At 41.8% G+C, this 26792-nt stretch overlaps 1 protein-coding gene across 3 annotated transcripts in view; it reads left to right on the forward strand.

Moving 5' to 3' along the window:
* Nucleotides 1-26792, forward strand: part of LOC126199012 (anaphase-promoting complex subunit 4) — a 154668-nt gene that overhangs the window by 2089 nt on the left and 125787 nt on the right. For 2 of the 3 annotated variants that reach the window (XM_049935693.1, XM_049935692.1), the window contains exon 2: nucleotides 11249-11398. The exons of the other annotated variant lie outside the window; for it this stretch is intronic. In XM_049935693.1, coding sequence (XP_049791650.1) covers nucleotides 11290-11398 — 109 coding nt within the window. In that variant the 5' untranslated portion in view covers nucleotides 11249-11289. The remainder of the gene's footprint in view (nucleotides 1-11248; nucleotides 11399-26792) is intronic. 3 annotated transcript variants of the gene reach the window in all.

Genomic DNA, 26792 nt, shown 5'->3' on the forward strand with positions numbered 1-26792 from the left:
CATCTGCTAGATTCTAGAGGTGCTATTAATATTGGCTTCCAGGCCATTAGGCCTAATATACAATCTGAACAATAAGGATGTCCCTGGGGCGCACCTGTAGTTACTTTTACGCCCGATATTGTAATATCGCACTCTAGGCTGATGATGGCAGATATATATGCCTCACTAAATGAACAACAGATGTCACCAGCAACAAGAAAAATAAGAACCTAACAAAGTTTCAGGACCACCATGGGGATTTGGGGGAGGATGTACCTGTTATTAAGCCGAAAAAATAGAGGATGTTGTCAGGGACAAATGTAACTGGAACACACAATGTCTGCTGAAAAAAAAAGATTGTCACGACACATTCATTGAATTTGTTGCTGACATACAACCAAACTCACTCCTTCCAGCTAACCTAGGCATCGCACTAGTATACAGCTCAGTCTGACAAAGTTAAGATTTTACTCATGAACTTACCAATGCCACCAGTCTGCTTTGACACATGACATCATGAAACTGGCAGAATAAATGCCTCATATGTGTAACATATGTTCCATTACTTGGCTTATAGTTATTTTCTTGACGTCACATTCAGTTTCTTCACTAACTCTCAACCAAACTGACAGCTTTCAGCCTAACTTACACTAAGGGCTATGCTAAAGATCAATCTGTCACAACAGCCTACATTTCAAAACATAATGTAGATGTGAACCAAATATTGTCAGTTTTGTGTTCTCTTTCTGTTTCCACACACGATATCGCATGCAACATCACACCATTATGTCATATCAAAACCAGTTATATGTAGGTTTGATTGACTCATTCAGAATAATACACTAAGTCATCAGCTAGGAAATACGGAAGCGTCCGATCCCACCCGCCTGCTTTGACCAATGACGTCACAAATATGGCGGAAACGACCATAAACCACGATTCCAATATGGCGCATATAAAGTGGGTACGTACACATTATGAGAATGAAAATACATCGAAAAACAAACACACACACTTTGCACAAAAAGCCTAATGACACTAATGGGACAAGTGTGGGAAATGGGGTGTTTTTGGGTGGGGGCAAACTGAATATAAACAAATTTAGACACCCACCCCCATACAAACCACAAAAAACGTTGAAAAAAAACCCATCATCTCAAAACTCCACAAATACCACTAAACACAATATCATCTGGAATTGGACACTTCCCTTGACCTATATAGCTCAACAGCAGCTCCCGATCCCTTAAGTTAGGATCAAACACTTCCCTTGGCCTATATAGCTCAAAAACATCTCTCGATACCAATATCTACATACACAGCCACACATTGGGATCGAACACTTCCCTTGACCTGCGCACTGTTAATTTTATCCGTCATATCCGTTAGTGAACATCAACAACAGATTAATTTTACTAAAATTACCACACGATGTACAGCGAACAACACTAAATTAACCTTCACACAAAATCGTTAACTCACTGAAATGAATTACACTACAAACACAGCCGACACTTGAACAATTCTGGATAATGAGCAAAAGCAAACTGAGCCCATTACACCACACAAACGAAAACCCTGAACATTCCACCAGAGAGCACAACAAACCACAACATCTACAAACACGCCACACTCACAAACCTAACTCCGCACCGTCATGACGTCACACACGACAACACCCTTACGTCACGGGTCAAAGCAGAGGCGTGGGATCGGACGCTTCTGTTGACCCATCAGCTATGAGTTATAAGTGACCAATTATTAACAAAATTATCGAGAGGATAGATTGCGACTCATATAGCAGAGATGGTCACGGATAGGCACAACAAAAAGACTACTGGAGATGTGAGCTTTCCACCAAAAGGCCTTCTAAAGTAGACAACACACACACACTTTCTCACAAGCACAGCTCACACACACGACCACTGTCTCTGACCAGAGTCTGTCCTTGGCGGCCAGAGCTAGTGGTCATATGTGTGAGAGCTGTGCCTGTTTAAATTCATGTGTGTTGTCTACTTGAGAAGAAGGCCTTCTGGCCAGAAGTTCAAGCAGTCTACTCTTGTGCCTGCCCGTGACTGAACATCTCCTCTGTATGATGAGTAGCAATCTATCCTTTTCATGATATTCTCATTATTCCATCTTGAGTTTCCCATTGTTTTAAATTATTAACAAAACTCAACTGAAACTTAAGTAAAAACGTCCTACACATCGTCCACATATCATATGACATCGCACTCCAAGAAATGTAGAAGTGTTGACTAGATTGAATAACTTTCCCCTCGAAGATAAGATGCAGTATACTCCCTTCCGATAAATCTTTAATCCAGTCAGAAATTTCATTTGCTACTCCGCATGACTATTTTTGTTAACGGCATTGATGTGGAAATTGAGTTAAATGTTTTTTTGAAATTCAGGAAGTAGCCTACTGTATCTCCATGTTTATACTGATCAATGGCTTTCAAGGTGTCATGTAAGAAAAACAGTTTGAGATACATATACATGTGTGAGGTCAGGATACGTTTAAGTATCAAATGAATTTTGTTTCCCAAAATGAGAAATACATGGTAAATAATATGTAGGACTGTTCAGTTAGAAAATTTTATTCATCACATGTATTGTATTAATAATAATTTAGCTCCAACTATACTATAAAGGTAACCAGCCATATTAATAAACAGAAATAAAGAGAAGCATTCACTCGCTTGTAGCAGGATGTTTATAGTGTATAGTAATACATTGTCACTGCATGGCAAGAAATGTCAGCATGTGACATTGCCCACTGAAATGGCATACACCATAGCAGGGGCATTTGATCATTCACCAACCATCATAAAAGACAAAACTTTAAAAATCTTCCTCATGGTTGTTAACTGCAGTCAACAACAGCTGGTGACTTATCTACAAATTATGGCTCATCCGGACCCCAAGGTCCAACAGCACTGTGTGTTAAAATTTTTTTTGCGGCAGCAGGACTATGTCAACCCGGATACTACACAATCGTTACCACCCAATTTGGCCTTTAGGCGTTCATTATAAACAATAATACAAACCCCGTTCACAATGCTGTAAAAGAAAATGAGCAAGAGAAAATATGGAACGGAATTTGAATTTACCAAGTTCTCGTGATGAGCAGGTTTAGGATTGATGAGGCATGATGATCATCAGTGGAGACAGTGGAGTCAGCCATGTAGTAGTGCACATCTCAGGCATATAGCCCAACAGAATCAGCAGAAAGATGAGTCAGTGCAAAACACGCCAGTATCATCCATAGATGTTGGACACCTCTCATTGCTGTCAAGGCTAATATGAGTGCTATGCTTTGTTAGGGTAGGATTTCCAATCTGTTGTCCAGCCCTTCATGCAACATTTCAGTGATCAGTACTTCTCTCAAGACCATGAATTACAAGCAAACTATGTCTACCACATGAACGTCTTCCTTAGGAAGTTAGGAATCATTGAAATGAAAGGTCTTTGGTATTTGCTGGCATAACTGGAATTAACGTGCTTGGGTCCAGTTGAAATTTCCTGTGTGTCATCACATGAGAGTTGCTCACACTGTGGGTGACCTTGGGGGTACCACAATTGAGGAGCAAGACTAGCTTTAGAAGCAATGTGTTGACCACCTTGTGTGAGTCTTATTTCAAACAAATTTCTTTTGCTTGCAACACTTCATTTGTCTGGACCTCTTTTAAAGTAGTCTGTCTGTCTGTATGAAGTATTTAGCCCTAAAAGGCTTACCTCTCACAACTGTAATAACAGAAATTTTTCTGTTAGTTCAAATACTATATATCGTAGCCAAAACCCTAGACAATAACATGATCTCCAGTGCGAACTAAAGCATTTGTCACTAGTGCAAAAGGGATGGTAGGGTAGGTTACTCTGTGCTAAAATGAAAACCTTCAATTCTGCATGAGAGACGACAAACATTTATTGAAAAACAAGTTTAAGGGAGTATCTGCATGATGTGCCTCTCAACTCTTTTGATGAATAGGGCTACTTTCCCAGAAGTACAGCAGTAATAAACCCTTATCAAATTATGATGTGGCAGAACACCTTCCTCTTATTTACATTCAAGAGGTGTAATTATAAATATTATCTGTAGAATTCCATAAAACTGAAAGGAAACTAGTGTAGTACTAGACCATTTTGTACATTTTTAGTTAAGTAAAAACAATGGGTTGGGGAGGGTTAGAAAGGAATGACAGGTCACTGGGATCCCACTTTGTGCTCATCTGTTGCGAGAACATTCAGGTTTGTCAGCATCATCACTGTATTCAGAAGTGTTATTTACATCTGCAGTCTCTCTCTCTCTCATGTAAGTAGGGAATAATAACCTGTTGGTTAGTAACTATTCGTTTTGTTTTAATTTTGTTCTTGTTATACTCTGTATGATGGGGAGTGGAATTCAATAGTAGGAAAAGGAGGAGAAGTTTTTTTTTTTTTTTTTTTTTTTTTTTTTTTTTTTTTTTTTTTTTTGGGGGGGGGGGTGAAAAAGGAAGCTGCCAGGTAGAATCATCCACATAAATAATTCAGTCATCACTAACACTGGGTTTAAGAATCATTAAAGGAGGTTGTGAATGTGAAAGAGACCTGGAGACACCAGAAGGTTTCAGATTGATTATGTAATGGTTAAACAGAGATTTAGGAGCCAGATTTTAAATTGTAAGAAATTTCCAGGGGCAAATGTGGAGTCTGACCACAATTTATTGGTTATGAACTGTAGATTAAAATTGAAGAGCTTGGGATGTGGTAGGAAATTAAGGAGATGGGACATGGATAAGCTGAAAGAACCAGGGGTTGTTGAGAGCTTCAGAGAGAGCATTATACAATATGTGACTAGAAAATGGGATAGGAATACAGTAGGAGACAAATGGGTAGCTTTAAGAGATGAAATAGTGAAGGCAGCAGAGGATCAAACAGGTAAAAAAACAAGGCTCAGTAGGAATCCTTGGATACACGAGCGACATTGAATTTAATAAATGAAAGGAGAAAATTTAAAAATGCAGCACATGAAGTGGGTGAAAGGAATACAAATGTTTTAAAAAATGAGATTGGTAGGAAGTACAAAATTGCTAAGCAGGAATGGCCAGAGGACAAATGTAAGGATTTAGAAGCATTTTCGCTTAGGGAAAGAGATAGATACAGCCTACAGCAAAATTAGAGAGACCCTTGGGGAAAAGAATAGCAGCTGTATGAAAATCAAGAGATCAAATGGTAAACCAGTTCTAAGCAAAGAAGGGAAGCCTGGAAGGTGGAAGGAGTATGTAGAGGGTCTATACTGGGAAGGTGAATTTAAAAGCAATATTATAGAAAGGGAAGTGGACATAGATGATACTGCGAGAAGAGTTTGACATAGCTCTGAAAGATCTAAGTCGAAACAAGGCTTGATAGTAGATGATATTCTGCCAGAACTACTGATTGCCTTGGTAAGGCCAGACCTGATAAAACTCTTCCATTTTATGTGCAAGATGTATGAGACAGGCGAAATACCCGCAGAATTCAAGAAGAATGTAGTGATTTCATTTCCAAAGAAAGCAGTTGCTGACAGGTGTGAAAATTACTGAACAATCAGTTCAATAACTCATGGTTGCAAAATACTAAAGCGAATTCTTTACAGAAGAGTGGTAAAACCTGTAGAAGCAGACCTCATGGAGGATAAGTTTGTTTCCGGAGAAATGTAGGAACACACAAGGCAATACTGACCTTACACCTTATCTTAGAAGATAGGTTAAGGAAAGGAAAACTTATATTTATAGCATTTGTGGACTTGGAGGAAGCTTCTGACAATGTAGACGGGAAAACTCTCTTTGAAATTCTGTAGGTAGCAGGGGCAAAATACAGGGAACAAAATGCTATTCACAAGTTTACAGAAACCAGGCAGCAATTATAAGAGTCAAGGGGCACCGAAGGGAGCCAGTGGTTGAGAGGGGAGTGAGACGGGTTTGTAGCCTCTCCCTGGTTTTCTTCAATATACATTGAACAAGCAGTAAAGGAAACCAAAGAAAAATTTGGAGTAGAAATTAAAGTTCAGGGAGAAGAAATAAAAAGTTTATGGTTCCACGATGATATTGTAGTTCTATCAGAAACAGCAAAGGGCTGGAAGAGCAGTTGAATGGAATGGACAGTGTCTTGAAAGGAGCATGTAAGATGAACATCAACAACAGCAAAACAAGGATAAATGACTGTAGTCGAATTAAATCAAATGATGCTAAGGGAATTAGATTAGGAAACGAGACACTTCAAATAGTAAAGGAATTTTGCTATTTGGTCAGTAGAATAACTGATGATGACCAAAGTAGAATGTAGACTGGGAATGGCAAGAAAAGCGTTTCTGAAGAAGAGAAATTTGTCAAAATCAAATATTGATGTGATTTTTTTTCTGAAGGTATTTGTCTGGAGTGTAGCCATGTGTGGAATTGAAACATGGACGATAAACTGTTTAGATAAAAAGAGAATAGAAGCTTTCAAGATGTGGTGGTACAGAAGAATGCTGAAGATTGGATGGGTCAATCTTGTCATTAATGAGGAGGTACTAAATAGAAGTAGGGAGACAAGGAATTTGTGGCTCAGCTTGACCGGCTCAGCTTGACCAAAAGAATGGATCACTTGATAGGACACATTCTGAGACATGACGGCATCACCAACTGATGATCCTGTAGTCCCTTTATACCCCCAAACCAAAACGAATCACCAATTTAATATTGGAGGAAAGAGTGGGTGATAAAAAGTCTTAGGTAGAGACCACAAGATGAATCCATTAAGCAGGTGCAAAAAGATGTAGGCTGCAGTAATTATTTGGAGATGAAGAGGCTCGCACAAGATAGAGTGGCATGGAGAGCTGCATGAAATCAGACTTTGGACTGAAGACCACAATATGTCTAATGTAATACTTGTATTGACCCATTCCACTTCTGACCAACATGGACCCATGAAATATTTACAGGGCTAACAGTAAATAAAAATACAAATAAAATACTAGTATTATATTTGTGATACTGAATATACTCTAAAATAAATATGAAACTATGGAATATTCAGGATGGCATGTGACAATATCATGAAAAGGATAGTTACTACTCACTATATAGCGGAGATGTTGAGTTGCAGATAGTCATAACAAAAATACTGTTAGAAAATGAGTTTTTGTCCAAGAAGGCCTTCATCACAAGTATACACACAAACAAATGTAACACACACATGATCACTGTCTCCAGTTGATGAGGACAGATGGCGAGTAGCTGCGCTTGATGGGAGAAGCAAGTAGGTGGAGGGGGAAGGAGGAGGCTGAAGTGAGGGGGGGGGGGCAGCTTGGTAGGGGTGGGAGATGGTGAAGTGCTGCTTGTGGGAGCATACAGGGATCAGGTGGAGAAAAGGTAGTACAACTATGTGCAGTTAGAAGGTTAGATGGGCGGCAAAGGGCGAGGTAGTGGAAAAGGAGATAACTGGAAAGACTGTGGGTATGTTGGTGAAATAGAGGGCTGTTTAATGCTGGAATGGTATCAGAGAAGGGGCTAGATGGGTAAGGACAATGAGCAACAAAGGTTGAGGCCAGGAGGGTTACAGGATTGTAGGTTATATTGCAGGGAGAGTTCCCATCTGCACAATTCAGAAAAGCTGGTGTTGGTGGGAAGGATCCAGATGGCACAGGCTCTGAAAGAAGAACGTCGTGTTGGGTGATGTGCTCAGGAACAGTGTGGTCCAGCTGTTTCTTGGCCACAGTTTGTTGGTGGCCATTCATGTGGATAGACAGCTTCTTGTTGTCAGGTCCTTGTAGAATGCAGCACAGTGGTTGCAGCTTAGCTTGTAGATCACATTACAGTTTCACAGGTAGCCCTGCCTGTTATGGGGTAAGTGATGCTTGTGACTGTTCCTTTACCATATGGTGCCGTGCTCATCACTACTGATGCCATCTCTCTTTACAGTAACATCCCTAATTCCTCTCGAAATATACCGAGGGTCTCACTGAGGTGTTCACAGAACATAATTACCCTCCCAACTTTGTACAAAAACAGATCTCGTGTGCCTTATGTCTCCAGTCACCCACCACCTCCCAAAGCCCCACTGTCCAGCCACAAAGGAGCATGCCCCTCGTGACTCAGTACCGTGCGGGGCTGGAGCAAACGAATCACATTCTCTGCCAGGGTTTCAACTACCTCTGGTCGTGCATTGAAACGAAGAATGTCCTACCCACTATCCATCCCACCCCTTCCACATCAGTATTCCACCACCCACCAGACCTACGAAATATCCTCGTCCACCCCTATACAACCTCTTCTCCCAATCCCTTGCCTCATATCCCTGTAATAGACCCAGATGCAACACCTGTCCCATACACCCTTTCATCACCACCTGCTCCAGTCCAGCCACAAGCATCACCACACCATAAAAGTCAGGGCTACCTGTGGAACCCAGTCATGTGATCTACAAGTTAAGGTGCCACCACTGCGCTTATGTGGGCATGACAGTCAACAAGCTGTCTGTCTGCATGGATGGCCACCAACAAACTGTGGCCAAGAAACAGCTGGACCACGCAGTTGCTGAACATGCCACTCAATGCGACGTTCTTCATTTCAATGACTACTACACAGCCTGTGCCATCTGAATCCTTCCCACCAACACCAGCTTTTCTGAATCACACAAGTGGGAATCTCGCTGAAACATATCCTACAATCTTATAACCCTCCTGGCCTTAATCTTTATAAGTCATTGTCCTTATCCATTTAGCCCCTTCTCTGTTACCATTCCAGCACTGCAAAGCCCTCTGTGCCACCAACACACCCATAGTCTTTTTACTTCTCGCCTTTCCCGCAACGCTGCTCCCTGCCCTCATTTTAACCCCCCGACTGCATCTAGCTGTACTACCCCTTTCTCTTATCTTGTCCCTGTATGCTCCCACAAGCAGCAATTCACCATCTCCCACTGCTAACCTGCAATGTCTCCCCCTCCGGACCCAAGTCTCCTCATTACATCTGCCGTCCGCTTGCTTCTCCCATCACGCGCTGCTGCTCCCAGTCTGACCACAGCAGCTGGAGACAGTAGTTGTGCGCACACACGTGTGTGTGTGTGTGTGTGTGTGTGTGTGTGTGTGTGTGTGTGTGTGTGTTTGTTTTTGTTCCTATCTGCAACTCAGCATCTCCACTTTATGGTGAGTAACAGCTATCTTTTTCTAAATAAATATGATGATTTGTGACTTTTATGAGAACGTGATTGCTGTGCAAATTACATTAACCTAAGTATAATCAAACAGTGGAAGAATGATCAATTGATGAAGTATGGGAAACAAGAAGCAACCTGAGATTAACCTAGATATCTTATATATATTTGAAAGCTACAGTACTGACTCAATCTGGATTAGCTTTTGGAGGCCAGAATCACATTGTGTAAATATCATCTCCTCATATGCAGCAGTTCTCCATAGCTTGTTGCTAAAGCATGGCGTAATTGATCATCTTTCCCAGTTATATTCTGTATTGGATTGTAAGAAGGGTAATTTATTTGTCGAATATCTGATATTCTACTGATATGTGTGTTAAAGAGGACCGACTTGTGCTGATTATATTGACTGAAGACACAAAGGCTTTATAAGAGTTGTTGTTATTTTACATAGCACTATATTGTAATGCAGTTAAGATCACAGTTATATAACATAAGTTTTTCTGTCGCACATGGAGTAAGCAGAACACAGTTTATGATCGCCCATACTGTCATTGGCTCAGAGACTGGGAACAAACTGGTGGTCCCATTGGTCAATTATGGCAGAGTTCATGAAGTGAGCAGCTAGCCAGAAGTAAAGTCCAGAGAGTAGCAAAAGTCATTGCAAGTGTGCACAAACAGTCCACTGAGAATTCCAAATTGAGAAATGCAAATATAGGTGAGATCAGTCACTTTACAATCAGTCAGTGGAAAATCCAGGAAGGAATGACAATAACATTATAGAAAGGGTAGATGGCTTCTCACCATATAGAGGAGATGTTGAGTTGCAGACAGGCACAACAATTATGAAAAGGCTCATAATATTGATTTTACGATCAGTGGCACATATCAAAGGGCTCAGAGAATAGTGAGAACTGCCAGACAAGTGCGGTGTGTGATATTTATGGACACTGTCGTGTCAGTAGAGGTCCAATGTGGCATGTCCATGGTGATGCCCTCCACAGAAGCAAACTGCAGTCCTAGTTTGAAGCCCGAGTATCTCTGATCTTCCCTCCAAATTGATACTCAGGCTGGTTGTGGAATTCAAATCTGTGCTGAATACTAAAATAAGCATCTAAATTAACTACTTTCAGTCAGTGTCATTTGAGTGTGGTAGCTATATCCTTAATGTTAAAAGGTACTTTATGTTGGGAGACAGTACCCAAACTGATAATTTTCACAGGCCATAACTAGTAATTTAATAAAGATATGAAATATATTAGTGCCCTTGGCGGTGCAGTTTAATAAAATTATGGTTGTGTTTAGATGGTTTAGAAACCCAAGCAGTTCATTAAGATTTTCCATACTTTCAATTAATATTTCATCAACACACCGATGATATACTATTGCATAAAGAAACTTGAACTTTCCATGCTTGCTTTAACCTGTTTTCAAAAATTGGTATTTCACTTTAATTGTGGATAATGACACTAATTAAGCCCATGGTGACTTTTAGTGATATCTTCCTGAACAATGAAACAGAAAAGCTGTGATTTATGTAATTTAATCCAATGTCGAATTGCTCAGCTGGAATATTGAAGATAACTTCATATTTAATGTAAGAAGTATTTTGCCAAAGTCTACATTGGTGAATCAAGAGCATGTGCAGCGAGCCTTTGTGATCATTCGTTTAATGGATCATTAATAATCCTTACACCCAAACTAGCAAGTCTTCCAATTTGCATATGCTCTTCTGCATTTCATCATTGTACAATACCGTATGTACATCTGTGGTGCAAGCTGGCTGAATTTCAGCTCACTTGTTATGCTGTTATAAAATATTGATCTAAAATGAGTATTTTGTGACTTTGACTTCTCTTATAATGCAATCCTTTTTTACTGTATTTTGCACGCCACCTGACTTCTGGAAATTAATTGCTAACACACAGACACATATCAAGATTGAGAATCCTTAGTCAACCAAAATCCCTATGCTAGTAAGTTTTTGCCAGTTGTAGCTGCTGTTTCTAAGAGAGAAGAACTGAATATCACATTAAAATAAAAATCATTGTTATTCATCATTTGTATTAGCTACTTTACAATTCTTCTCATATTTAATTTTTTATTTTAATTTCAGACTTATCTTTATTTTTGAGAAACTGGAAAATAGTAACAGACATGGCTTCAAATGCTATGCGCCAGTTGGAGGAGAGGCATGTTGCCAGTAAAATTGAGCGTATGGTGTGGTCCAACAAAATGGATCTTCTAGCATTGTCCAATGTTAGAGGTCAGTATTTGTATTCAGTTAATTTCAGCAGCAATTTTATACCTTAGATATTGGATTTACGACTGATGTTAACTAAACCTTTGCTCTTGAAAACAAAATGGTGTTAACAATATTTGTTACAGATGAGGAGATGTCTCCTGGCAGACATAAAAAAATTAAATTATATTTAAATGTCCATCTTTCGGAAGTTTCAAACATTACTTTATCTGGGTAAAGACAGCAGTCATGTTAGAGAAACTGTATATCACATGTGCTGAAGGAAGAAAAAGTTTCTCCAATCCATCTCATCAGAGACAAAGTGTGTAGGAAATGATTAGGAAGTAAAATGAACAAACGGCTCATATGAGAGAGCAATATTTTAGATATCTTGACAACAGAGAGACTACATGTGAAATAATAACATACATAATGGAAGTATCTGTCGCAATTCCGATGTAGTGAAAGCAATTACTAAATGCACAATTTGCCAAGAAGGCAAGCAGGGCTTCTACATCTACATCTACATTCATACTCCGCAAGCCACCCAACGGTGTGTGGCGGAGGGCACCTTACGTGCCACTGTCATTACCTCCCTTTCCTGTTCCAGTCGCGTATGGTTCGCGGGAAGAACGACTGTCTGAAAGCCTCCGTGCACGCTCTAATCTCTCTAATTTTACATTCGTGATCTCCTCGGGAGGTATAAGTAGGGGGAAGCAATATACTCGATACCTCATCCAGAAACGCACCCTCTCGAAACCTGGCGAGCAAGCTACACCGCGATGCAGAGCGCCTCTCTTGCAGAGTCTGCCACTTGAGTTTATTAAACATCTCCGTAACGCTATCACGGTTACCAAATAACCCTGTGACGAAACGCGCCGCTCTTCTTTGGATCTTCTCTATCTCCTCCGTCAACCCGATCTGGTACGGATCCCACACTGATGAGCAATACTCAAGTATAGGTCGAACGAGTGTTTTGTAAGCCACCTCCTTTGTTGCTGGACTACATTTTCTAAGCACTCTCCCAATGAATCTCAACCTGGTACCCGCCTTACCAACAATTAATTTTATATGATCATTCCACTTCAAATCGTTCCGCACGCTTACTCCCAGATATTTTACAGAAGTAACTGCTACCAGTGTTTGTTCCGCTATCATATAATCATACAATAAAGGATCCTTCTTTCTATGTATTCGCAATACATTACATTTGTCTATGTTAAGGGACAGTTGCCACTCCCTGCACCAAGTGCCTATCCGCTGCAGATCTTCCTGCATTTCGCTACAATTTTCTAATGCTGCAACTTCTCTGTATACTACAGCATCATCCGCGAAAAGCCGCATGGAACTTCCGACACTATCTACTAGGTCATTTATATATATTGTGAAAAGCAATGGTCCCATAACACTCCCCTGTGGCACGCCAGAGGTTACCTTAACGTCTGTAGACGTCTCTCCATTGATAACAACATGCTGTGTTCTGTTTGCTAAAAACTCTTCAATCCAGCCACACAGCTGGTCTGATATTCCGTAGGCTCTTACTTTATTTATCAGGCGACAGTGCGGAACTGTATCGAACGCCTTCCGGAAGTCAAGAAAAATAGCATCTACCTGGGAGCCTGTATCTAATATTTTCTGGGTCTCATGAACAAATAACGCGAGTTGGGTCTCACACGATCGCTGTTTCCGGACTCCATGTTGATTCCTACATAGTAGATTCTGGGTTTCCAAAAACGACATGATACTCGAGCAATAAACATGTTCTAAAATTCTACAACAGATCGACATCAGAGATATAGGTCTATAGTTTTGCGCATCTGCTCGACGACCCTTCTTGAAGACTGGGACTACCTGTGCTCTTTTCCAATCATTTGGAACCCTCCGTTCCTCTAGAGACTTGCGGTACACGGCTGTTAGAAGGGGGGCAAGTTCTTTCGCGTACTCTGTGTAGAATCGAATTGGTATCCCGTCAGGTCCAGTGGACTTTCCTCTGTTGAGTGATTCCAGTTGCTCTTCTATTCCTTGGACACTTATTTCGATGTCAGCCATTTTTTCGTTTGTGCGAGGATTTAGAGAAGGAACTGCAGTGCGGTCTTCCTCTGTGAAACAGCTTTGGAAAAAGGTGTTTAGTATTTCAGCTTTACACGTGTCATCCTCTGTTTCAATGCCATCATCATCCCGGAGTGTCTGGATATGCTGTTTCGAGCCACTTACTGATTTAACGTAAGACCAGAACTTCTTAGGATTTTCTGTCAAGTCTGTACATAGAATTTTACTTTCGAATTCACTGAACGCTTCTCGCATAGCCCTCCTTACGCTAACTTTGAAATCGCTTAGCTTCTGTTTGAGAGGTTTTGGCTGCATTTAAACTTGGAGTGAAGCTCTCTTTGCTTTCGCAGTAGTTTCCTAACTTTGTTGTCGTACCACGATGGGTTTTTCCCGTCCCTCACAGTTTTACTCGGCACGTACCTGTCTAAAACGCATTTTACGATTGCCTTGAACTTTTTCCATAAACACTCAACATTGTCAGTGTCGGAACAGAAATTTTCGTTTTGATCTGTTAGGTAGTCTGAAATCTGCCTTCTATTACTCTTGCTAAACAGATAAACCTTCCTCCCTTTTTTTATATTCCTATTAACTTCCATATTCAGGGATGCTACAACGGCCTTATGATCACTGATTCCCTGTTCTGCACTTACAGAGTCGAAAAGTTCGGGTCTGTTTGTTATCAGTAGGTCCAAGATGTTATCTCCACGAGTCGGTTCTCTGTTTAATTGCTCGAGGTAATTTTCGGATAGTGCACTCAGTATAATGTCACTCGATGCTCTGTCCCTACCACCCGTCCTAAACATCTGAGTGTCCCAGTCTATATCTGGTAAATTGAAATCTCCACCTAAGACTATAAAATGCTGAGGAAATTTATGTGAAATGTATTCCAAATTTTCTCTCAGTTGTTCTGCCACTAACGCTGCTGAGTCGGGAGGTCGGTAAAAGGAGCCAATTATTAACCCAGCTCGGTTGTTGAGTGTAACCTCCACCCATAATAATTCACAGGAACTATCCACTTCTACTTCACTACAGGATAAACTACTACTAACAGCGACGAACACTCCACCACCGGTTGCATGCAATCTATCCTTCCTAAACACTGTCTGTACCTTTGTAAAAATTTCGGCAGAATTTATCTCTGGCTTAAGCCAGCTCTCTGTACCTATAACGGTTTCAGCTTCGGTGCTTTCTATCAGCGCTTGAAGTTCCGGTACTTTACCAACGCAGCTTCGACAGTTTACAATTACAATACCGATTGCTGCTTGGTCCCCGCATGTCCTGACTTGGCTCCGCACCCTTTGAGGCTGTTGCCCTTTCTGTACTTGCCCGAGGCCATCTAACCTTAAAAACCGCCCAGTCCACGCCACACAACCCCTGCTACCCGTGTAGCCGCTTGCTGCGTGTAGTGGACTCCTGACCTATCCAGCGGAACCCGAAACCCCACCACCCTATGGCGCAAGTCGAGGAATCTGCAGCCCACATGGTCGCAGAACCGTCTCAGCCTCTGATTCAGACCCTCCACTCGGCTCTGTACCAAAGGTCCGCAGTCAGTCCTGTCGACGATGCTGCAGATGGTGAGCTCTGCTTTCATCCCGCTAGCGAGACTGGCAGTCTTCACCAAATCAGATAGCCGCCGGAAGCCAGAGAGGATTTCCTCCGATCCATAGCGACACACATCATTGGTGCCGACATGAGCGACCACCTGCAGATGGGTGCACCCTGTACCCTTCATGGCATCCGGAAGGACCCTTTCCACATCTGGAATGACTCCCCCCGGTATGCACACGGAGTGCACATTGGTTTTCTTCCCCTCTCTTGCTGCCATTTCCCTAAGGGGCCCCATTACGCGCCTGACGTTGGAGCTCCCAACTACCAGTAAGCCCACCCTCTGCGACCGCCCGGATCTTGCAGACTGAGGGGCAACCTCTGGAACAGGACAAGCAGCCATGTCAGGCCGAAGATCAGTATCAGCCTGAGACAGAGCCTGAAACCGGTTCATCAGACAAACTGGAGAGGCCTTCCGTTCAGCCCTCCGGAATGTCTTTCGCCCCCTGCCACACCTTGAGACGACCTCCCACTCTACCACAGGTGAGGGATCAGCCTCAATGCGGGCAGTATCCCGGGCAACCACAGTCTTAGTCCGATCGGGGGATGCGTGGGACGAGCTGGCCGTCCCCGACAAACCCCCATCCGGACCCCCACAGTGATGCCCATTGGCAACAGCCTCAAGCTGTGTGACCGAAGCCAACACTGCCTGAAGCTGGGAGCGAAGGGATGCCAACTTAGCCTGCATCCGAACACAGCAGTTGCAGTCCCTATCCATGCTAAAAACTGTTTTGCAAAGAACGTCTGAACTAATCTACAGAGAGCGCAAACAAATCGACAAAATTTAAACGGTTATTAAAATACAAGATTGCCTAGTAAATGCAGTAATGCTGCTACTTGTGCACTGCTGACACACTGCTCGGCGGCGGAAGGAGACTACGCGATTTTACACTATTCAGGTACGAAAACGTGATGCTACAACTCTCAAATACTATAATACGCCCGAAATTTATGTATCAAACAATGCAAGTACCAAAAACACTCAAAGAAATTAAGAATTAAACTATGTAACAAATGAGTGAGCTAGGAGTATACGACTTGCTGCTGCAGCTGCTTATCCAACGGCAGCAGGGAGCACACTTCAATGGTTGCTGCAACAGATGAGCTATCACTTGACATGTTAAATTTGCAAAACAAAAATAGAATGTTTAGAGGGTGTTTCACACACATACAGACAGGTTGTGGTCCAATTCTTAACATGCTATCTGCCAGCTTCTGTAGAAATGAGACCTAATTAACTTGATAATGGATAAAACGGATCCACATTTGTTTAATAATTTGTAAAACTGAGGTCATGCACTCTCAGTACAAATGGGATCAGAGCCAAGAGGTAGAACCTAACAAAACCTCACGCATCAAGAAGAGAGCCTTTTCTGATACATATAGTGTCCACAATTGCAATTTTCCAGAGAAACACAGAAAATTATTATCCTATGTTGAACTGCTTTGCTAATGAAAAACTTGTGCATAAGCTATCATGGTAGAATTTGTTACTCAAAGTGAGGAAATAAAATGCAAAGCATAAAATTATTCAATAATTGCACTACTTGACTGGTGCACAAACACCAAAGTAGATAGCATAGAAGCAACCAGTTGCAATGTTGCAAGTTCTTAAAACTGTTGAAAATATGTAAGACATCAGGCCATGAGGGAATTTCTCTCATATTATAAACAGTGTATGTTCCAGTTGACTGTCTTCTTAGCTGAGATTTATTGGGAATCATAGAACAAACAGTCGTATTGGAGAAGTGATAATTATTTCTGTGAAAAAGTAGAAGTATAGTGTAGTCTCATTAACATCTGTGTACTCCAGGATTCAAAATCATACTGTTAGCTAAGATGTAATGGCCTATTGAGAGAGAGAAATCTTTGTGACACATGGTGAGTAATCTTCACTCACATGAAACATAATACACACATTTGAACAAGACATCTCACAAAGTATGGTTGCTAACAAACAGATGCTTTCTACTTAACTAAACTTCACAAGACGATCAACATCATGACACACCTTCAGCTGATAGATACTGCTGGAAAAGAAATTAGTACACCCATTTAGAGATTTCCAATTCACTCATGATTTAATTGTTGCGACAGTGCATATGGAGTTCATGAAATAAGTACATTTACAGATCAATATCATAAGCAGTTCTGAGATACCAGATATGGACCCATGCTGAAACACCCATGTTAGTACATAATGTAGCCTCCACAGGCAACAATGCAGACACTGATTCTGGCATCTAGTCGACCGCATAGGTGGCAAATACTGTCATAGGATACATTATGCCATGCCAGCTCAACCTGTTTGCATAGTTCTGTTAGAATTGTTGGCTGCACACATCACTTCTCGTGCCGTCATATCCCACAAATACTCAACTGGAGACAAGTCCAGAGATTGTGCTAGACATGACAGCTGCTGCACATCTTGCGGAGCACATTGAGTTTCATGAGCACTGTGTGGACGAACATTATCTTGTCGGAATAACACATCACCTTCCTGTTGTAAGAACAGCAGAAGAATGGCTCTAACAGCATTTTGTATGTACCAACTGCCAGTTAGTATCCCCTCCAGAAACACCAACGATGAAGAAGAGGTGTAGCTTATTGCACCCCAGACCATAAGGTCTAGGGTGGGGCCAAGATAAGGCCTTGGGTGGGGCCAGTATTTCTTGGACAAATGCACTCTATGAGACAATGCTCACCAGGTCTATGTTGTACGTGCGAACAACCATCACTTCCATGCAGGCAAAATCTGCTTTCATCGCTGAACACCACAGCGTGCCATTCCATCTTCCAAGTGATCCTCTGACAGAACCAGTTGAGCCGTGCAGGTCAATGCTGTGGCATGAGCGGAAGACAGGCTAGCATTGTGCATGCCTGTAATCTCACTGCTAATAAACCATTCACAGTAGTTCGTGCTGACACGTCTGAGCTCACAAGCCCTCTTATCTGTGCTGTGTTAACTGTACGATCTGCCACTGCTGCCCGTAACAATACGATGATCTTGGCAGGCACATGTTCTGTGTGGATGTCCAGAACCTCGTCTACAGATGTGAGTGTGTTCACATGACCACTGATATGAGCATTACACAACTGATGCATAATGTCCAGCTTGTGTGGCAATTCTCCGAAAGGCCCATTCCAATTCATGGAAAGCCATAATTTGACCCCTTTAAAACTCACTTTTGAGCCTTCTGGCTGTGAGCATCCCCTATTAAAGGGTAGACACAGATGACACTCTGGCAGGTGTGCCACTACGTTGTCTGTTGTCAAATGATGTTGTAACCATTATCAGTCCATCTACTAACCCCCAGGTGGCATATGACGTCATCGGATCAAAATCCACGCCGTCTTTCCAGATGTACTTTTTTTTTTTTTTTTTCAAGCTGTATGTGATGTATGAGCACATACAGGTCATATGGAAATATTTTGAACCATAAAGCTCTTTTCTCCACTATTCATTGCAGCCCATCATAGTGAATTTTTCATTTTACCTACCTAATCTTCCACATTCTCCTGTAATACCACATTTCAAAAGTGTCTGTTCTCTTCTTGTATTGTTTTTCCTTCTCTTTACCCTCTGGACATGGCTACATTAAAAAAGAAGTACTTTCAGAAAAGATTTCTAACATTTAAATGTATATTTGATGTTAGTACAGTTTTATTTTTCAGAAATGCTTTTCATATTATTGCAGCTACATTTTATGTTCTTTTAAATCTGCCTTTTCTTTTTGCTCAGTGTACAGACTGAATAGCATTGAGTGTAGGCTAGGACTCTCATCTCTCAACTACAGCTCCACTTCTGTGTTCGAGTACTCTTAAAACTGCAGTCGTCTAGTTCAGTACAAGCCTTAGACGACCTTTCTCTCTGTGTACTTTATCTGTAATAATTTCAGAATTTAAGAGAATGTGTTTGATTTGACATAATTAAAAGCTTTTCCTAGCTACAAATGCTATAAATGTGGGTATGTCTTTCTTTAATCTGTCTTCCAAGATAAGCCATAGCGTTGGTATTGACTCACATGTTCCTACATTTCCTAAGAACCAAACTGAACATGAACGAAACTGAACATTCCCCAGTTTGGCTTATACAAGTTGTTCTGCTCTTCTTTTGGTAATTCATGTCAGTATTTTTCAGCCATAACTTACCAAACTAATGCTTTGGTATTACTCAGATGTGTCAGCACCTGCCTTATTCGATATCAGGGTTATTGTTTTCTCTTCATTCTCAAAGTATTTTTCCTATCCATTATATTTCGTATACCATTTGGAACATTTTTGTTGTAGTAGGTTCTCCAAAGGATCGTATAGTACTGAGGGAATATTGTCTGCTCCAGATGCCTTGTTATGACTAGTGTTTTCTGTGCTTTGTTAAGTTCTGTTTGCATCATGTCATCCATCTCATTTGTATCCACTTGTTTTTTCCGTAATATTGTTTTTAAGTTCCTTTCCTTTTATAGTCCTTCCATATATTCCTTCCATCTTTCAGCCTTCTGTTTGCTTAGTACTAGCTTGTTACAGGAGCTGTCAATTTTCATACAACTGCATCACTTTTCTGAAAAAGTTTAATTAATTTTTCTACAAACAGCACCCATTTATTCTGTTGATTTGCGTGTTCTGTCTAGCATTCATTCCTGCTGTGCCACGTTGCACTTCCCATCAGTCTCATTTTTTAGGCACCTATATTCCCTTTTGGCTGCTTCATTTGCTGCAATTTTATAATTTCCTCTCTCAGCACTTAAATTTTAACATATTGTGGTATCCAATTATTTCTTTTGGGCCCTGCCCCTCCCCCCCCCTCTCTCTCTCTCTTCCTTCCTCCCTCCCCCTCCCCTTCCCCCTCCCCTTCCCCCTCCCCTTCCCCTCACCCCCACCCTTCACCCCTTCACCCTCCCCTTTCTTTCCCCCTATCTATATATGCCTCTCTCTTTACTTTTTTAATCCCCCCCCCCCCTTTCGAAGGTACTCCCTACTGCTTTCACTATCCACCTATAAAACATACCCATTCACCTTCTGTTGTATTCTTTTTTCCCTTTTCAGTTAAATGTTGCAGTAACAATCTCTAGTTTTCTTTTACTGTATCCTGATCTCATCTCGTTAGAAATAAATGTAACATTGGAAGTGCACTAAGGATGTGCGACAGCACCTTTCTTGTTCCCAAAGTGTATAAACAACCTCTGGGATGCTGTGAACGACACACACTGATTAGTGATGCTGCATGTGTTTACAGAAAAGTTTCATCCTTAAGTAACTGTAGAAAGTCCGCCCCTGGTAGCTGAGTGGTCAGCACGACAGAATGTCAATCCTAAGGGTCTGGGTTCGATTCCTGGCTGGGTCCGAGACTTTCTCTGCTCAGGGATTGGGTGTTGTGTTGTCCTAATCATCATCATTTCATCCCCATCGACACACAAGTGCTGAAGTGGCATCAAATTGAAAGACTTGCACCCGGTGAACGGTTTACCCGACATGAGGTCCTAGTCACATGACATTTACATTTATTTTAACTGTATAAAAATTAAGATTGACTTCAGAAAAAAAGTAACTGTATGGCTTAAACGTGAGTGTAAATAATACAATGACACGAGTAGAAGGGAGATTGATCACTTTTGAAACAATCTACAACTGGGCTCATTCATATCAATAAATATGTACAGGTAATTTTATGAAGAAAGCTGAACAAATGAAATTATATATATATATATATATATATATATATATATATATATATATATATATATATATATATATGCTTGTGTCTGTATATGTGTGGATGGATATGTGTGTGTTTGCGAGTGTATACCCGTCCTTTTTCCCCCCTAAGGTAAGTCTTTCCGCTCCCGGGATTGGAATGACTCCTTACCCTCTCCCTTAAAACCCACATCCTTTCGTCTTTCCCTCTCCTTCCCTCTTTCCTGATGAGGCAACAGTTTGTTGCGAAAGCTTGAATTTTGTGTGTATGTTTGTGTTTGTTTGTGTGTCTGTCGACCTGCCAGCACTTTCATTTGGTAAGTCACATCATCTTTGTTTTTAGATACAAAAAAAAAAAAAAATATATATATATATATATATATATATATATATATATATATATAAAAAACAAAGATGATGTGACTTACCAAACGAAAGCGCTGGCACGTCGATAGACACACAAACAAATGCAAAAATACACACAAAATTCAAGCTTTCGCAACAAACTGTTGCCTCATCAGGAAAGAGGGAAGGAGAGGGAAAGACGAAAGGATGTGGGTTTTAAGGGAGAGGGTAAGGAGTCATTCCAATCCCGGGAGCGGAAAGACTTACCTTAGGGGGAAAAAAGGACGGGTATACACTCGCACACACACACATATCCATCCACACATATACAGACACAAGCAGACATATTTAAAGACAAAGAGTTTGGGCAGAGATGTCAGTCGAGGCAGAAGTGCAGAGGCAAAGATGTTGTTGAATGACAGGTGAGGAATGAGTGGCGGCAACTTGAAATTAGCGGAGATTGAGGCCTGGTGGATAACGGGAAGAGAGGATATATTGAAGAGCAAGTTCCCATCTCCGGAGTTCGGATAGGTTGGTGTTAGTGGGAAGTATCCAGATAACCCGGACGGTGTAACACTGCGCCAAGATGTGCTGGCCGTGCACCAAGGCATGTTTAGCCACAGGGTGATCCTCATTACCAACAAACACTGTCTGCCTGTGTCCATTCATGCAAGTGGACAGTTTGTTGCTGGTCATTCCCACATAGAATGCATCACAGTGTAGGCAGGTCAGTTGGTAGATCACGTGGGTGCTTTCACACGTGGCTCTGCCTTTGATCGTGTACAACTTCCGGGTTACAGGACTGGAGTAGGTGGTGGTGGGAGGGTGCATGGGACAGGTTTTACACCAGGGGCGGTTACAAGGGTAGGAGCCAGAGGGTAGGGAAGGTGGTTTGGGGATTTCATAGGGATGAACTAACAGGTTACGAAGGTTAGGTGGACGGCGGAAAGACACTCCTGGTGGAGTGGGGAGGATTTCATGAAGGATGGATCTCATTTCAGGGCAGGTTTTGAGGAAGTCGTATCCCTGCTGGAGAGCCACATTCAGAATCTGATCCAGTCCCGGAAAGTATCCTGTCACAAGTGGGGCACTTTTGTGGTTCTTCTGCGGGAGGTTCTGGATTTGAGAGGATGAGGAAGTGGCTCTGGTTATTTGCTTCTGTACCAGGTCGGGAGGGTAGTTGAGGGATGCGAAAGCTGTTGTCAGGTTGTTGGTGTAATGCTTCAGGGATTCCGGACTGGAGCAGATTTGTTTGCTACGAAGACCTAGGCTGTAGGGAGGGGACCGTTTGATGTGGAATGGGTGGCAGCTGTCGTAATGGAGGTACTGTTGCTTGTTGGTGGGTTTGATGTGGACGGACGTGTGAAGCTGGCCATTGGACAGGTGGAGGTCAACATCAAGGAAAGTGACATGGGATTTGGAGTAGGACCAGGTGGATGTGATGGAACCAAAGGAGTTGAGGTTGGAGAGGAAATTCTGGAGTTCTTCTTCACTGTGAGTCCAGATCATGAAGATGTAATCAATAAATCTGTACCAAACTTTGGGTTGGCAGGCTTGGGTAACCAGGAAGGCTTCCTCTAAGCGACCTATGAATAGGTTGGCGTATGAGGGGGCCATCCTGGTACCCATGGCTGTTCCCTTTAATTGTTGGTATGTCTGGCCTTCAAAGGTGAAGAAGTTGTGGGTCAGGATGAAGCTGGCTAAGGTAATGAGGAAAGAGGTTTTAGGTAGGGTGGCAGGTGATCGGCGTGAAAGGAAGTGCTCCATCGCAACGAGGCCCTGGACGTGCGGGATATTTGTGTATTACGACAGCTGCCACCCATTCCACATCAAACGGTCCCTTCCCTACAGCCTAGGTCTTCGTGGCAAACGAATCTGCTCCAGTCCGGAATCCCTGAAGCATTACACCAACAACCTGACAACAGCTTTCGCATCCCGCAACTACCCTCCCGACCTGGTACAGAAGCAAATAACCAGAGCCACTTCCTCATCCTCTCAAACCCAGAACCTCCCGCAGAAGAACCACAAAAGTGCCCCACTTGTGACAGGATACTTTCCGGGACTGGATCAGATTCTGAATGTGGCTCTCCAGCAGGGATACGACTTCCTCAAATCCTGCCCTGAAATGAGATCCATCCTTCATGAAATCCTCCCCACTCCACCAAGAGTGTCTTTCCGCCGTCCACCTAACCTTCGTAACCTGTTAGTTCATCCCTATGAAATCCCCAAACCACCTTCCCTACCCTCTGGCTCCTACCCTTGTAACCGCCCCCGGTGTAAAACCTGTCCCATGCACCCTCCCACCACCACCTACTCCAGTCCTGTAACCCGGAAGTTGTACACGATCAAAGGCAGAGCCACGTGTGTAAGCACCCACGTGATCTACCAACTGACCTGCCCACACTGTGATGCATTCTATGTGGGAATGACCAGCAACAAACTGTCCATTCGCATGAATGGACACAGGCAGACAGTGTTTGTTGGTAATGAGGATCACCCTGTGGCTAAACATGCCTTGGTGCACGGCCAGCACATCTTGGCGCAGTGTTACACCGTCCGGGTTATCTGGATACTTCCCACTAACACCAACCTATCCGAACTCCGGAGATGGGAACTTGCTCTTCAATATATCCTCTCTTCCCGTTATCCACCAGGCCTCAATCTCCGCTAATTTCAAGTTGCCGCCACTCATTCCTCACCTGTCATTCAACAACACCTTTGCCTCTGCACTTCTGCCTCGACTGACATCTCTGCCCAAACTCTTTGTCTTTAAATATGTCTGCTTGTGTCTGTATATGTGTGGATGGATATGTGTGTGTGTGCGAGTGTATACCCGTCCTTTTTTCTCCCTAAGGTAAATCTTTCCGCTCCCGGGATTGGAATGACTCCTTACCCTCTCCCTTAAAACCCACATCCTTTCATCTTTCCCTCTCCTTCCCTCTTTCCTGATGAGGCAACAGTTTGTTGCGAAAGCTTGAATTTTGTGTGTATGTTTGTATTTGTTTGTGTGTCTATCGACGTGCCAGCGCTTTCGTTTGGTAAGTCACATCATCTTTGTTTTTAGATATATTTTTCCCACGTGGAATGTTTCCCTCTATTAATATATTAAGAGGACCAGGGAAAGTGTAATGCAGTTGCAAGAAAGACTCCTGTGTGATCTATGTTTGAGTATTTGAGGTCTTTATCAAATCAGTTCCACAAAGGAAATAGAAAAACATTGATTCTAGTAACCCTGTGCTCTTTCAGAACAAAACTGTTGCTGTGATTCCCAGTGATATTAAGTGGAAATCTTTGGAAGAAAGTAGATATCCTTTTTTCACAAAATCATATGTGAAATAAGTATGAAAGCCAATATTTGAGACAGACTTTAAAATTATTTTACCACCCCCATCGTATATGGAAAGATTTCAGGACAAGGTAAGAGGGAGTCGGGTGTTTGTGAAGCATACACACAGTCATTTGTCCTTCACAGCATTCACGAGTGTGCTGTGCCATGCGTCTTTTGGAGCATTGACATGGATAGTGATCAGTTGAAATTCGTTCCAAATTCATTGACTCATTATAAGAATTATTGTCAAATGAAGTAACAAGTGAAAATGTGAACAAAACAAAGTAAGAAAAGGCAGATGTGGTGTGGGGGAAGAGTTTAAAATATTGATTGATGAGACTAGGAAATGCACAAGTGTAATGAAGTGATTGTACAGTGCAAATACTTAATAGTATATTCTTTATACATATTTAAATTACATACATTTTTATGATTCGCCCAACTAAAGTTATCAAGTGCAGTGATGTACATGAGCACAAAACCAGATCAAAATATAACTACTATTGGAAAAGACATTTCCAGTGGCAGATGTGGACTCTGGCCACAATCTATTGGTTAGGAACTGTTGATTGAAACTGAAGAAACTGAAAAAAGGTGGAATTTTAAGGAGATGGGACCTGGATAAACTGACTAAACCAGAGGTTGTACAGTGTTGCAGGGAGGGCATAAGGGAACAATTGACAAGAATGGGGGAAAGAAATACAGTACAAGAAGAATGGGTAGCTTTGAGGGTTGAAGTAGTGAAGGCAGCAGAGGATCAAGTAGGTAAAAAGACAAGGGCTAGTAGAAATCCTGGGGTGACAGAAGAAATATTGAATTTAATTGATGAAAGGGGAAAATATAAAAATGCAGTAAATGAAGCAGGCAAAAAGGAATACAAACGTCTCAAAAATGAGATCGACAGGAAGTGCAAAATAGCTAAGCAGGCATGGCTAGAGGACAAATGTAAGGATGTAGAGGTTTATCTCGCTAGGGGTAAGATAGATACTGCCTACAGGAAAATTAAAGAGACCTTTGGAGAAAAGAGAACCACTTGTATGAATATCAAGAGCTCAGGTGGAAACCCAGTTCTAAGCAAAGAAGAGAAAGCAGAAAGTTGGAAGGAGTATATAGAGGGTCTATACAAGGGTGATGTGCTTGAGGGCAATGTTATAGAAATGGAAGAGGATGTAGATGAAGATGAAATGGAAGATAAGATACTGCGTGAAGAGTTTGACAAAGCACTGAAAGACCTGAGTCGAAACAAGGCCCCCGGAGTAGACAACATTCCATTGGAACTACTGATGGCCTTGGGAGAGCCAGTCCTGACAAAACTCTACCATCTGGTGAGCAAGATGTATTAGACAGGCGAAATAGCCTCAGAATTCAAGAAAAATATAATAATTCCAATCCCAAAGAAAGCTGGTGTTGACAGATGTGACAATTACCGAACTATCAGTTTAATAAGTCACAGCTGCAAAATACTAATGCGAATTCTTTGCAGACAAATGGAAAAACTGATAGAAGCTGACCTCGGGGAAGATCAATTTGGATTCCGTAGAAATGTTGGAACACGTGAGGCAATACTGACCCTACGACTTATCTTAAAAGAAAGATTAAGGAAAGGCAAACCTACGTTTCTAGCATTTGTAGACTTAGAGAAAGCTTTTGACAGTGTTGACTGGAATACTCTCTTTCAAATTCTGAAGGTGGCAGGGGTAAAATACAGGGAGCGGTACAGAAAGCAGATGGCAGTTATAAGGGTCGAGGGGTATGAAAGGGAAACAGTGGTTGGGAAGGGAATGAGACAAGGTTGTAGCCTATCCCCGATGTTATTCAATCTGTATATTGTGCAAGCAGTAAATGAAATAAAAGAAAAGTTCGGAGTAGGTATTAAAATCCATGGAGAAGAAATAAAACTTTGAGGTTCGCCGATGACATTGTAATTCTGTGAGACACAGCAAAGGACTTGGAAGAGCAGTTGAACGGAATGGACAGTGTTTTGAAAGGAGGGTATAAGATGAACATCAACAAAAGCAAAACGAGGATAATGGAATGTAGTCGAATTAAGTCGGGTGATGCTGAGGTAATTAGATTAGGAAATGAGACACTTAAAGTAGTAAAGGAGTTTTGCTATTTGGGGAGCAAAATAACTGATGATGGTCGAAGTAGAGAGGATATAAAATGTAGACTGGCAATGGCAAGGAAAGCTTTTCTGAAGAAGAGAAATTTGTTAACATCGAGTGTAGATTTAAATGTGAGGAAGTTGTATCTGAAAGTATTTGTATGGAGTGTAGCCATGTATGGAAGTGAAGGGTGGACGATAAATAGTTTAGACAAGAAGAGAATAGAAGCTTTCGAAATGTGGTGCTACAGAAGAATGCTGAAGATTAGATGGGTAGATCACATAACAAATGATGA

The sequence above is a fragment of the Schistocerca nitens genome, chromosome 8 (genome assembly GCF_023898315.1).
Source record: "Schistocerca nitens isolate TAMUIC-IGC-003100 chromosome 8, iqSchNite1.1, whole genome shotgun sequence".
Lineage (NCBI taxonomy): Eukaryota > Metazoa > Arthropoda > Insecta > Orthoptera > Acrididae > Schistocerca > Schistocerca nitens.